The sequence below is a fragment of the Phoxinus phoxinus genome (assembly GCF_949152265.1).
Source record: "Phoxinus phoxinus genome assembly, chromosome: 10".
Classification (NCBI taxonomy): domain Eukaryota; kingdom Metazoa; phylum Chordata; class Actinopteri; order Cypriniformes; family Leuciscidae; genus Phoxinus; species Phoxinus phoxinus.
The window spans coordinates 28,240,059-28,254,260 of NC_136885.1; the positions used below are offsets into that span (position 1 = coordinate 28,240,059).

At 38.5% G+C, this 14,202-nt stretch overlaps 1 protein-coding gene across 5 annotated transcripts in view; it reads left to right on the forward strand.

Annotated features, from left to right (window-relative positions):
- The first annotated feature begins 32 nt into the window (after positions 1-32).
- The window catches only part of osbpl10b (oxysterol binding protein-like 10b), a 44,247-nt gene continuing 30,077 nt past the window's right edge, over positions 33-14,202 (forward strand). Inside the window, exons 1-5 of one of the 5 annotated variants that reach the window (XM_079625281.1) lie at positions 33-168; positions 302-527; positions 3,223-3,398; positions 4,906-4,985; positions 11,022-11,255. In XM_079625281.1, coding sequence (XP_079481407.1) covers positions 316-527; positions 3,223-3,398; positions 4,906-4,985; positions 11,022-11,255 — 702 coding nt within the window. In that variant the 5' untranslated portion in view covers positions 33-168; positions 302-315. Of the gene's footprint in view, positions 528-3,222; positions 3,399-4,905; positions 4,986-11,021; positions 11,256-14,202 lie in introns of all 5 variants that reach the window. The other 4 variants (XM_079625284.1, XM_079625283.1, XM_079625280.1 and 1 more) reach the window with 4 other exon arrangements.

Sequence of the window (14,202 nt, forward strand, 5' to 3'; positions counted from 1 at the left end):
TTTCATTCATTTTATAATTTCTTCGTGTCTACGATAATGAGGGGGCGTGGCGTTGCGTTCCCTCGTCTCGCCTTCCTGATGCAGCATTCCTGTTTGAGGAGAGCGGGAGGGGAGTGACCACACGCTGATTCCAATGGAAACACAGAGAAGCCTATTAAAGAGTCAAAGGCAAGGCAGCAAGATAAAAAATGAAAGTAATCTCCAATCACGTCCTCTCCATACGATGCTCATTTTAACAGTATCTTTGGTTTGGTTTTGAAACTGTGCTTTGGATTTTGAATCGTCATATTGTATGATCCAGAGTTTGGAATAATCATGGAAAAAACACTGAACGTGTCGCATTCAGGGAGCAGTAAAGGAAAGTGGTCCGCGGATCTGGGGAATCCCGCACAGAGACAGGCAAGAAGCGGCTCGTACAGTCCGGGATCAGGGGCTGCTTCGGACACTCATCCATCTCAGACCCAGAAGAGACACTTGGAGGGGGTTTTGAACAAATACACCAATTTATTACAAGGTTGGCAGAGCAGGTAAAGAGTTCCATGGCGTTTGCTCACTCTTTACAACTTTTAAACCCTTACTAAATGTTTTTCGTGGCAGACTTATAGTCCAATATGTTGAAGATTGTTCACATTTCTGATCATATCATTCCTTCATTTTTAATGACATCCAGTATCTGGATCAAAGAATGAAGACACGTCATCTTCCAGCAATGCAAAAAAGCGGTCTATTACAATGCAATATGACGCTATGCATGAATGAAATCATATTTTTCACAGTTACATTTTTGTGATTCTACCCCTGTTGATGCTGAGCATATGGGCAGCTTTATCCTCGTACTTGCATCGTATCTTATGTCGAGTTTTGGTCAAATATAGCACAAGTATAAAAAAATTATAATGTCGATCCGTTATGACATCATGCATGAAAGTAAACAGTATGGTTATATATATATATATATATATATATATATATATATATATATATATATATATTACATTCATGCATATATGAATGTAAAATCTTTGTTTGATGATTCTCCTAATGGTTTTTGATTTGGACATCACTCTCCATTCCATATTTTTGTCAATTAGCCTAAGACTCAAGCAATGTTGCATTTTGTCAAATCTGATGAAATCTATTGAAAAAGACGATCCCACCTCTTAGTTTGCCTACCTGTAGGCTGTTATCTAAGTTCTGGTGTTATGTAATATTCTCTTATGGTTTGATCTATCCTACAGTCTTAATGCATATATGTATTGTATATTAAAATTGCATTAGTATGCTTAATTATTATACTGGTTGTATCTCTACAAAATAACACAAATCTGTAAGGTTTTTTACTTCTTAAAATCAGACATCAAAACATCATGATTTCATGATAGTCCTCTGTTTTAGAGGATCTTCCCAAAATGAAAGAGTCTATTTGTAGTCAGGAATCTGAATGTGAAAGGAGCCCTTTAACAGCTGAGCTGTGCAGAAACACTCCAAAAGCGAGAGCCTCTCATTGAAAGCTGGAGGTTTTTTGTTTTTGTCGGATTTCATGGTTGTGTGTTCTGCAGGGTTGAGTGCAGCACAGCCCACAGTTAAGGCTCTTTCATCTGGGAGAGAGACTATGACTCATCCGTGATGGGAAACCCCTCACATCTATAATGTTGTGCTCATTCTCTTGCTTAGTCCAACGATCGATAAGGAAACAGGCCAAGCAAATGACGAGCATCAGGACCGGAGGGTTACTCGCCCTCCGCAATGGCTCAGAAATAGCCCTCACGTTAACCCCAGCACTAGTCACTGTTTAGTGCTTAATGATTTGTGGGTGTGTGTGTGTGTGTGTGTTACAGAGAAAGGTTTCCACACCACTCAATATTTTGACCTGATGAGAATTGGGCCTTGGAGAGAATAACTTACTGAAAAGAACCGTTAAGAGAATGTCTATCACAAATGTAATTAATTCACCCACTGACAGACACGCATGCATGTGTTAGCTCAGTTCGAGTTTGATTATGTCTCATAATATGCCATGCTATCTTTTGTAAAACCATGAATTTTTGAATAGCATGTAAATAATACAGTATTGGTATTATAACGTATTATACAATACATTGTGCTATGGTACCAGATATATATATATATATACATATATATATAATAATAATCTTCATAGAATATTTTTTTATTCTATGGCCTGGATTCACAGACAGAGCTTAGATTAAGCTATAACTTAGTTTAATTAGGACATTTAAGTAGCTTTTATTAACTTGCCTTAGAATTAAACATTGCTGGTGTGCATCTTTAGACAAAACAATGGCGATGACATAAGATTTTCAGTTAAAAAAGCTCAAACATGCATTTTAGTCTGGAACTAGGCTTAAAGCCTTGTCTGTGAAACTGGGGGTATGTTTTTAAACGGGTGTGTGGGGGCATAACACAATGTCTTTTTTTCCACACTGGGGAACGAGGTTATGTAAGAAAATGTCACCAAAGGTCCACAGTGATTGTCTGTCCCCCGCCATCAAAAGCAATGCATTTGCTGCCGCTTTGATCTTCATACTTTTAGCTGCTCTTTAAAATAATGATGTGTGTATGCCTAGCTTTCAGAGACTCCATCAGAGAGACCGTGGAAGAGAAACTGGCAGCACATCCATTTTTTACTAAGAGGGTGGCTGTTGTGTTATAGCACCCAAACCGTGTGATTACAATCCATTCCCTGCAGAGTTACGATCCCGTATAAAGCACCTCTCTGGTTGGCTCTGACAGTGGGGGAACCAGACAAGGCATGTAATGCATCACGAATAATGAGATAGAAAGAGAGAGAGACAGTAATAATGGCCACCGTAAAGCTCTCACAGGCTCTTTGTTGTAGGCCAGTTATACTGCATGTATGTAGTTGTGCTTTCTAAGGCAAGCATCACTGTTACTTCTTCTCATACTGTACTTTTGAACAAACCCCTGGAGTATTAAACTTTGATGCGACAGGTTTTTTGTTACGGACATAAATAATACCTCAATTCGTGCAGCATTTGGAGAAGAGGTCTTCTTTTCTAAGCGATCAGAATTAGTATTTTCAACCACCCAATTTTAGCAACCTCATAGCAATGATCTGGGAACCAATGAGAACACTCTAGAAAATGCATACCAATGGAATACAACCAGGCATCACTCACTGACAAAATCCAGGTTAGTTGTAATGTCATCATCTTCTCCTCTCTGTCTTTCGTCATGCAGGTACTTTGTGTTGGACCCTGAGCTTGGCCAACTTCAGTATTTCATCAACGAGCACAATAAGGACCAGAAGCCACGGGGGTCTCTGCCCCTCATTGGCTCCTCGGTGGCCCTAAGCGACGAGTTTCCCTTCATGTTCACAGTCTATGCTGCGAATGGAGATCTCTTCAAACTGCGGGGTGAGTGTCCTCTCACCTTCGTGGGGTTTTAATCTTTTGCTTTTGCTTTTAACATGGCCATCTGTGTCCGATTTGATCCCTCCCGTCTCAATTATCCTTTAACTTGAGTCACCTCGTGCTACGTCTCTTAAGGAAGAATCTCTTTGAAATCTGTTTTCCCCTCAGGCATCCCCCTTTATCTGTGATTTAGTTGTCCACACTCACCTACATAAGATTAGATCTCTATACGTCTCCCTCTCTCTGTTTCTCTGTCATCTCAAGTACGCCAGGAGTCTTTTCATGGTTGGCATTCACTGTATGCCACAATTTTTTATGATGGTTTTACATCAAAATTCTCTGTCGGTTCGGGGCAACTCTGAGAACTCATTTAGACCGTATCAGGAGTTTACAAGCAAAATGCCACCAGCCAAATCGGCCATTTGTAACAAAGGCAATTTCGGAGAGGTTGTGAGAGGATGAATTTCGCAGGAAATAAGCTGTCACCTCCAGCGTTATTCCCAGCAGTTTGACAGAGCCTCGTCTGCTCCCAGTGTTCCAGTCTTCTGAAATGATAATCTTCAGGTGCTGTTTTTCTCATTTCGCACCTTCCCTCAATCTTACCCCAGGTAACAGACAAGCCACAAATTGAGTTTTTTAGTCTTGTGTCGGTGAAAATACTTGCATTTGGTCTATCTGGGTAACCATACAATACCTAATGGTTTATCATAGGCCATATAAAAACCCTGTCTGATATGCAACTTCAGCGTGTGCCGAAATGTTAGTAATTATTCACTGAAAGTCATAAAATATGGAGCTTATGACCTTTGGTTTCATAGGGAAAAAAGACAAATTGTTTCCATGGTTATTTATTGCCACAAAATTACGTTTTAATATGTACTGAAAGCTCTGTCTCCCACTCAAACAAGCACACGTACAGTACAGACACACACACTCGCACAGAAACCTGTTGTCATCGCTGCTCTGATGTTTTTTTTGGAGTAAAATAGTTTAGCAACTTAAAAGCTGCATGACATTTCTCTCTAGCGAGGTAATAATGGCGCCGTTCTTGAAGCAGGTAAATGTATAGTTTCGCTATTAGAAGAGTTGTTGCTTCCGAACTCTGTTAAGAGATGCACAGACTCGGGTAATTCACACACGCTAGTCTGCTGTCAATGGCTCAAGCCTCCGTTACTAGCTCTAAAATTAGCCTACATTTTGGAGTTAGCAATGGAAGCGTGGAATGAGATGCGTAAGAACACACACATGAGCGTTTTAAGGACAAAAATATGATGTCTTGAATGTCTTAAAATACAACATCTGAACAATGTCTTGAGGTGTGGTAACGAATAAGTGGAATTATTGACTCCATTACTCCGCTTCACATTGTGGCCGCATTACCACCTCGGGTGTGCATTATTTTCGAATAATTCAAAGGCCAGTCGTCAATTATTCCTTCCTTATTGGATTAAGTTAGATATTGAGACAACATGAATGAATGTGGCCATTTATAGCATGTGTCTTCTTCTAGCTTGTGATGCACGTGAGCAGCAGATGTGGATGACCCAGCTTCAGCTGTGTGCCCGACGCCACTCAGACGGCAGCGCCAAGGTAACCCAGTTACATTTAACTTCGGCACACTGTGCTCTCATTTCCTTCCTTTACATCTCTCTCGCTCCCTTTTGCTTTTAAAACACACAGTGTTTGTCTCGAGGCTCTCTTCCTTTGATTTAGTTCACCCTGTCATCGGCGATGTACTTACTGTCCTATCTGTAAGTGCCTCTTGTCATCCTTCCTGTCTTTGTCTCTTTCTCTCTCTCACACACACATTCTCTGTACTGACTGACTCGCTTTCCATTTCCTCTGACTCGGATGACACACTGCCCCTGTAGTCGTGTGATTTGTGATGCTGCTTACTTTCTCTGTCTCTTTTCAGCAGAGAATAAAGTTCATCACATTGGATATAAGGTTCGTTGTAATGTGGCATTTCCAATGAGGTCTTGAGTTTGCTTATTTGGTTGAGGTGTGCTATTACTTTTTTAACCTCTCTAAGTGGTTTAACTCAAGGTTTTGGCTTGGCTGATGATATTTTTTTTTTTTTAGTTTTAGTTCACCAATAACATTGCATTGATGGTGCCTTCTGTGCCATTTTCCAATATTCCATATTCCAAGAATTCCATATTATAATAATGCTCATATATACAGAACAGCTATTGTTATTCACAGGTTTTAGTTATGATTATTATAATTCAGTGAGCAATAAAATACGTAGCTGTATGGATATGATCTATACAGGTGATAGCTCACCTGACATGATCATTTAAAGTGTAGACTCATTTCTCTTTTATCCACATGGCACGGTTTATCTTTGTCCAAAAATATATGCAAACGTTTGATACTGAGAGGAGAAACAGACTTATCTTTATTGAGTCAGTTCACATACCATGTGACAAAAACACATTGCTTGTCACGCATTGTTTCCCACTATTGTCTGACTTTGAACAGATAGTGATTTGTATGCTTAACCTTTACTGAGTTAATCTTTAAGCATTCGCCTCTTTAAAAACATGTCATTTAATCATGCCTCGAGATGCACAATGTTTGTTTCTTAGCCTTAAAAAGATGTTAAATGCAGAAATGTATAAATTCGACACTGTTTTAGGCAGATGGTGTTGTGTCCAATTATTTATTGTCATTTTCAGCGCTCTTGAGTGGCAGAAAATGATGGTAACTCCAGCCAGATATGAAAATGAGTGTTTACATATGGGTGAGAGCAGCATTATCCACTAATTTAGAGTGTGGGTTAAATGGAATGGAATTTAGCCTTGAGGCTGAAACATTGTATGACTTCTATTAGCATTCATTTTCAATATATGACCAACAAATGGTAGTCTATTAACACAACCCAGTGTTAGCTGCTAATGTTTTCTAAAAGAAGAAAAATCCTTGCAGTCTCTTTGATTAATCACATTATAAGCAAAGTAATTTGAAACCACACAAATCTGGGCCTTGTCTCCATCATCGGCCTAAGGCCAAATACATAACCAGTGTGTTATATTTATTCATTTAATGACTAAATCCATAATGCATGCAACAGATGCTCCATGGATTCTTTATACTCGGTGTACTTATGTTAAATTTTTAACATAACTGTAAAAATTGGCACTCTACTGATTATTACCTGCTGCAGTGTTAGCACGGTACTATTATGTTTTTTTAACATTATGTAAGCATTATGTAATTTTGTCAACAAAATGTTTATAATTACAGATATATTTTGCTTTAAACAGCATGCCACTCATACAACGGTTAGTTTAATTTTACAGAGACTTGAGTTTATGAAGGCAGAACCACAGCTATTGGCTCTATTTACACAACATTACACACAATTTGTTTTTGTTGCCCCACACAAACTCACATCTGGGTCAGGTTCCTGTCGCTCATCTTGTTGTGCCACTGGGAAGACGTGTTTTCACAAAGATGCCAAAGTTACATAGTTCAAGACCGAATCAACTCAAAATGAAGATTTCGTATATAAATGCACTGCATGTTATTGTTAGATGAGATCATTCTCAAAAAGACAATGTTTGGAACAGAAGCAACTTCTGCACCACTTCTGGCCACAGTACCTCTTGTGGTCTAGTCATGTGCCAAACAGGGTTCGATCCCACGACCTGAATGGTCGCTGATTCACAAGGCTGCTGAGGAGAGCCTTCAGTGTTCGAATGAGCACACAAAAGCATGGCTTAATATTTTAACCAGATTAGCATGCTAAGATAACTTTATACTAATGTAGTTTGTGATTAATCTGATACCTGAAGAGCCACATTAGAAAGAATGGCAACTAATTAGCATGCTAAGCTAACTAGCATAAGATAAACACAAGCAGGGTCAACTTTGGAGTGATATTTCTCAGGATATTTCTTTGGATGATGCTCAGGAAGTATGAATATCAAAAATGAGTTCAGTCATTTCTGTGAGGCTCGGTCCAATCTTTGGACAAAACTGGGCAAAATTTGTCGGAGTAGCGAAAAAACTGCTTTTCAATTGCTTCAATTTGGCAGACAGACACATTTTTGGAAAATGATAAATGAGATATCGTCGGAATTGGCTTAAACCAAGAAGCAATGACACAAAGAAGTTAAAGCGTTTTTGCAAACAAAACTTATATCTCTAGAACATTAGGTGGCGCTGTGTTCAAATTTCTCAGGTATCTTCAGGGCATGCTAATGATGATACCTACCAAATCTTGTGTCACTATGTCAAATCGTTTAAAAGACGATATCATCGGATTCGGCATGACACAAGGAATCCATATACACCAAGATCATGATTTTCAACATTTCAAATGTTCAACAGTTATTAGCAAAACTAGCCATTTTCCAGATCTCATGACCTGTAGGTGGCGCTGTTCCCAAATTTGGCATGGACCCTCAGATCATGGTTTCAATTAAGTTTACCAAATTTAATTTCGATTTATCAAAGTTTGGCCGAGATAGAGCCTCTGAATCAATTTTGGGTCGACTTTAAGTCGGCGACATTATAACTTTTGAACAATAATCAATAAAAAAAATCTGTTCAGTCATTTCTGTGCAGCTCAGTCAAAAAAAATAATCTGATCCAATGTTCGTATGAATTGGACAAATTGAAGGAGTAGCGAAAAAACATAAAACTGTCCCTTCAAAAATGAGTCTTAATGTACGTTTTTGAATGTGATCAGCATGATGAGAGGAATCAGTACTAAGTTTAATTTTTTCCAGATCAAAGGGTTCAAAAATTATAATAACCATTTGAAAAGTGAACTGGTGGTGGTGCTATAGAGTTGGTCCTAGAGACCCCAAAGTTGGTTTAGAAGATTACTATTCATTACCATCACTAAAAGTATGCCAATTTTCAGCATTTTCCTTACGGTTCATAGTGCTGTCATTGACTCCCATTGGGGAGGAATAATAATCAAGTAAACTTACAATCCCAATAGGGTCTACTACACACACACACACACACACACACACACACACACACACACACACACACACACACACACACACACACACACACACACACACACACACACACACACAATCTTTTTGTGGTTTTAAATCACAGCTGAAATCTTAGACGTCTGTACAATGGGCTGCCATTTGACTGCAAACATAAAGGGTGGGGGAGCTCCATCAGACCTGAATAAAATACTCATTCCGGCTTGCACAGAAAACCTCGTAGTGAGATCTCATTTTGGGCCGTATCAAAGAGTGCGATCTTCATCCAGCCTAAGAGTTCATTTTGAAACTCCCAGGAGAGCAATGTTCCCTGTAGTTTCGTATGAATGCACAGGTGCTATTACATTTTCTTTTATTTTTACCTAACCACATCCTCTGTTTATATTTAATATTTTTGTGGGAAACATGATACTTGTTTTAAGGAGTCTTTGATGAAAAGAAAGCTCAAAGGAACGGCATTTATTTGATAAAAAAAAATACAGTAAAAACTGTAAAATTGTGTAATATTATTATGGTTTCTATTTGAATGAATTTTGAAATGTAATTTATTCCTATGTTGGCAAAACTGAATTTTCAGCATCAGTCACATGATCCTACAGAAATCATTTTGATTTGCTGCTCCGAGACATATCCAGCTGCAGACCCGCAGCACCACCAGTTTCAGAACCCCAGCGCCAGAACCCCAGCGCCAGAACCGGAAGTGAGGGGCTGAGTTATTTACAATGAGACAAGCATGTAAACGATGACAGAATTTTCACTAATTTGAAGAATGTTAACCCTTTCACACGTAAGTTTAAAATATTCTAATTGACCCCCCCAGCGTGAGTTTTTCAAGGCGACCGTTATTTCGAATCTGTCACTTTATGGTTTCCATGGTGACGCGTCACTGCTTGTCACGTGACACAGCGCAACCACAACACAGCGCTGAATGAATGATGATCTGCTTTTATGTAATTTTTCCTTTTTTATTCTAAATATTCATTACTTTAACTTACATATTTGTTGAGTCTCTTTTCTGTCTCTGCTTACTGAAAAAGGTGTATACATTGTATAAGCTACCATTGACTAAACATTGGGGATTAGTCTACAATAACTACAAATTAATTCAATATATATTCCTTCTGGAGATTCCCGAATGTTTTGTTCAAATATTTGACTTGATGTATCCACATTATAATATAGGATCTACAGATGTACACTACTCTGCATTGTGAAAAGCCAGTGTCAAGGTCCAGCACACTTCTGAATGATTGGTGACAGTTTTCATAATTACTTTAACAATGGTATGTGTCACTTTACAATAGTTTGTGGCATTTTCTCTCATGCTAGTTTACAATTATTTGAAACACCTGATTGGTAAGTGTCAATTTGTGGTGCACAAACAACATACTCCTGCTTGTAAGTAGTACCACTTTAATAAGAACATTTTACTAAAATAGCTAAATAGTTTCTATATTCTTGTATAGTTACAAATGACAGCTTAACTGTCCTATATACAAATAGAAATAAATGTGTTATCATAACAACTGTATTTACAATATGTAGGTAAATACATTGTAAAAATTATTATAAAAAAAGAACCATAGTAAATATGAATGCATACAACGGACCACGATATAAAAAATATGGTGAAGCCCAATGTTTCTGTACCTTAATGTATCATTATAACATACGTATAAAGTATGACGTTTCGTGTGTAATAAAAGTATACCGTTTCGTGTCTAAGCAAATTACGCTCCAAAACGCGTTACTCGAAGCTCCGCACCTTACTTCCGGTTCTGGCGCTGGTGTTAGAACGTAAGCTCCGCCCCTTGCTTCCGGTTCTGGCGCTGGGGTTCTGAAACTGGTGGTGCTGCGGGTCTGCAGCTGGATACTATAGGATGCTCCAGAAACATTGTTATTATCAATGTTGAAAACAGTTGTTCCGCCTCAAAAATGTTGAAAAGTATTTGTTTTAAATATCAGTAATAGTAATAATACAATAAAATACCCCAACTTTTGAATGGTAGTGTACATTAAACAATAGACCCAAATGGATGAGAATAAAGATATTTTGTAGACGCCATGAAGCAGAGCGGTAAAAAAAACACTCCAAAGTCTTCAGTAAACCCAGAAGCATTGTAGAAGAAAGTTTTCCTCATTGTTTTAAACAAAGTATAAATCTACTTAGACTTGCATTTTAGTGACATTTGTGAACGCATGCATTAGACACTTTTTCATCAGCAGCGCACTAAACGCTTTTGTGAATCATGAAAAAAAAAAAAAAAAAGATGTCTATGATTAGCTGTGATGGAATGAGATTGCAGTTCTCAGGTTGTACCGGAGAGCTTTTAGAGATGAAAGCATTTGAAACGAGTGACAACCTTTATCTCTCTGCTGCGGAGAACAGGACTCCACAGGAAGCTCTCTCTCCTCCTCTCTCTGCCGTCTCATATTCTCATCTTCCACCCTGTGATGCGCTTGCTTCCTCTCCCCCTCCCTGTCTGTACGTGGCTGCTGTCTTGGTCGTGTCGGGCCGATGATGCTCTTTTGCGTGATGGTAGACCGTGCTGGCGGCACAGGGCTTGTTCCTGTGCCCGTGGGGAAGCGAGGCCTGGGCGGCTGCTCTCCCTCTCATTCCTGCTGCCATTGCTGCTGTCTCTTTCAGGGCTGCACCTCCTCCTCCTCCTGCAACACCTCCTCTTCCTCCTCATCCGGCCGGACCCGCAGCTTCTCCCTGCACCCACACCCCGTCCCACAGTGCTCCTCCATCTCCGCCCAAAGACAGACCCCCCAGCACGGGACGCCCGCCTCTGTCATCACCATCACCCACCACAAGTCCCCCACCGCCAGCCACCGGGCCTGCAGTCAGCACCCTGCAGGACTGCACCAGGTCAAAGAGGTATGAACAGCGTCAGACAGAGCCAGCTAGACAGTGTTTTTAAACAAACTGACGTTTTACGGAGTCTGTCAGGGTTTTTCATTTGATTTAACCCTTGGATGCATATTTTGTAGGATTTTTTTAGCAGTTCAGATTTTTTTCCGGCTGTCAATATTTTAATTAGCCCCACCAATAATTACTAATTTTGTTTTTAGCAATGTATTTTTATTAAAACATGTTATAAAAAATAAATGTTGGATATAAATAATGAAAATACTTATTTATTAAATATTAAATATTTGTCTATTACATTTATATATAATATAAGTATAAAAGTATATTTTATCTAAAATATATTTTAGTTTAATAACCAAATATTTAAATGCAAATTTTAAATATAATTAAAAAAAATGATATATACTTTTTTCTGTATATGTATTCTTTATGTGTAACTTTATATATAATTTTATATATATCTTTGTGTTAAATGTTACATTCAGTTGCATAAACTTTCATTTATTTTTTTATTTTATTTTTTATTAAATGTTTATTTTTAGCACCATATTTCTACCGGTATATAATATGTAAGAAGTGATATAACAATATAGAAAGATATATATATATATATAATATTATGTATATCGATTCAGTGCTGTCAAATCAATTAATTGTGATTAATGACATCTAACATAAAAGTGTGTATAGACTATATGTAGCCTATTTATACATACACACATATATTACAAACTTTCATTTGTTAATCGCGATTAATTGATGTGACAGCGCACACACACACACACACACACACACACACACACACACACACACACTCCTTTAAAATAAAACATTTGTTTAATATGATGCATTATATTACTTACTGCTTTGTAATTTTAATCTTTACTGATGCTTTCAAGTCAGTCAGAAATAAATTTTGCTATTTTTATAAAAAGCTCATCTCTGTTCGCAGGCTTAAAATAGGCTTTTAAAGATCTGTCTGTAGTAGAGGTTATGCATCAAAGGGTTAAAAATAAAACGTTGTCTCTGTTCTGCTGAGGAGTTTTGGGTTGTCACATGTTAGTATCGTTATTAAACAGCACAAAGTCTCTTGCTTTAAGCTTTGAAGGCTTGACAGAGGTCCAGTATGCAGTCAGCAGCACTGGCAGTTTTGAGCTGACTCCCTTATGGGACGTCTCAACCTCAGCTGGCCTGCGAGTGCTGCGTCAGCATCAGAAACTGGCTGTTCAGCAGGAAGCTTCTGTCATCACATTGTTTTGACATTGTTGCAGTGATACCCCACGATGGAGTGAGGATGTTAGAAATGGTCTGTTTTTGACACCGAACTATGCAAATTACACTCTTTCTCATTCATGTTTATTCCAATTGTCGATTGCAATTTCCTGATTACAGTAATTAGCGCTAATTTCTAAGACTAGCATCACGATTACAGGCTATTGCTCATGCTTAGAGTTTTGGATGAATTCCGAACCCTAAGTATTAAACTTTGGCACGTAACTCGTCTCGCCTATACTGCTTGTGCTATGAAAACACCTCAAACTGCTTAATCAGACTCATCAATGTTTTGTAATTATATTACTCTATATGGTAGGTTATGGTTAGATGTTAGGGTTATGTATCGTCATCATTGCCCCGCGTTCTCATTGGTTTGCTGGCATATGGGGGAATTCATGCTTAGGGAAAGCTGTCCGCCAATCGCTCGCCCAAACGGACAAATGTGCTGTTGCTGCCAGATCCCAAACACCGAAAATCACATTGTATTTGATTCAAAAATCAAAAATCAAAATAAAATAAAAAGTCATTTTCACTATTTTCATAGCATTTCATTTCATATTTCGCAAACGCCCCTTTCACACGTTGCACCCCCCTCAACTCAAACAACACTATCACAGCTCTTGTCACAATGGGTGAATTTCAATAAAAGGTCCAACATATTAGAAATACTTTTATCTGTGTTGCTGTGTGTCATATGAGAGTAAGCAACTGAGTAACACTCTGTCTAGCGAACGTGTCTCGCTTATTATACACCCATCCAGCAGAGCTGCTTATATTTTTGCGAGGTCCCTCATTTATCAATAAATTGTATCTAAGAACCTTTCTTTTTGCTGTTTCAAACTGTCAGTTTGTACGACCCTGCCTTGGTGTGACATTTCCGTGATAACCAGCTGCTTCTTCTATCTCTTAGGCCATATTTTTGTCCTCGAATTAGACAACACTGTCACTTTCCCTGACAGTCCAAAGGAAACATGCAGCAAGTCATTGGAAACCAGCTGAGACTCATAAAATGTGCTTTCAAAATGTGTGTGCATCCAAGCAATGAGGTGGAAATTATTATTAGCACTCTCTCTGAATATCTTGCCAGCGTATATTTTACTGGCTGTAAAGTTGGCAAGCATTTTTAAAGGGATAGTTCACATAAAATGTAAATACTGTCATTATTTACTCCCCCTCATGTCGTTCCTAAGGTAGTCATACAGGTTTGCAATGACATGAGGGTGACATTTTTTAGTAACTATCCCAAGTGAGTGCAACAGTTTACTGACATTCTCTTTAAATGTGGCATTTTGTGGTGGATTCGATCGTCCTCTCATTCGTCTTCAGTCATCTTTCCCGGTCCTGGAGCCAGTCCACGTATTTAAACTCACCCTGGCCCATTTACACCTGCTGATATAGAGCTCAAAGAGTGTAATCCTCGGGCTGTCAATCAAAGATAGCTAGCACCTGTGCTTTAGAAAAGATGCCCAGACATAAAGTGACCTCTTCTCGTCTGCCGACTGGAGATTGCTTTGCTTTTTTTCATATTCACACCAGTTGCTTTCATCTCTAATACCTTTTTTTTTTAAGCAGGTGGAATTCTTTTGCCGTATTTTTTTAGGTTTGGCTTAAAGTTCATCCGCTCTATTCTGTAGATGTATTAATTTATATCTTTGATGTTCAAAGGCTTCTTTTCTGT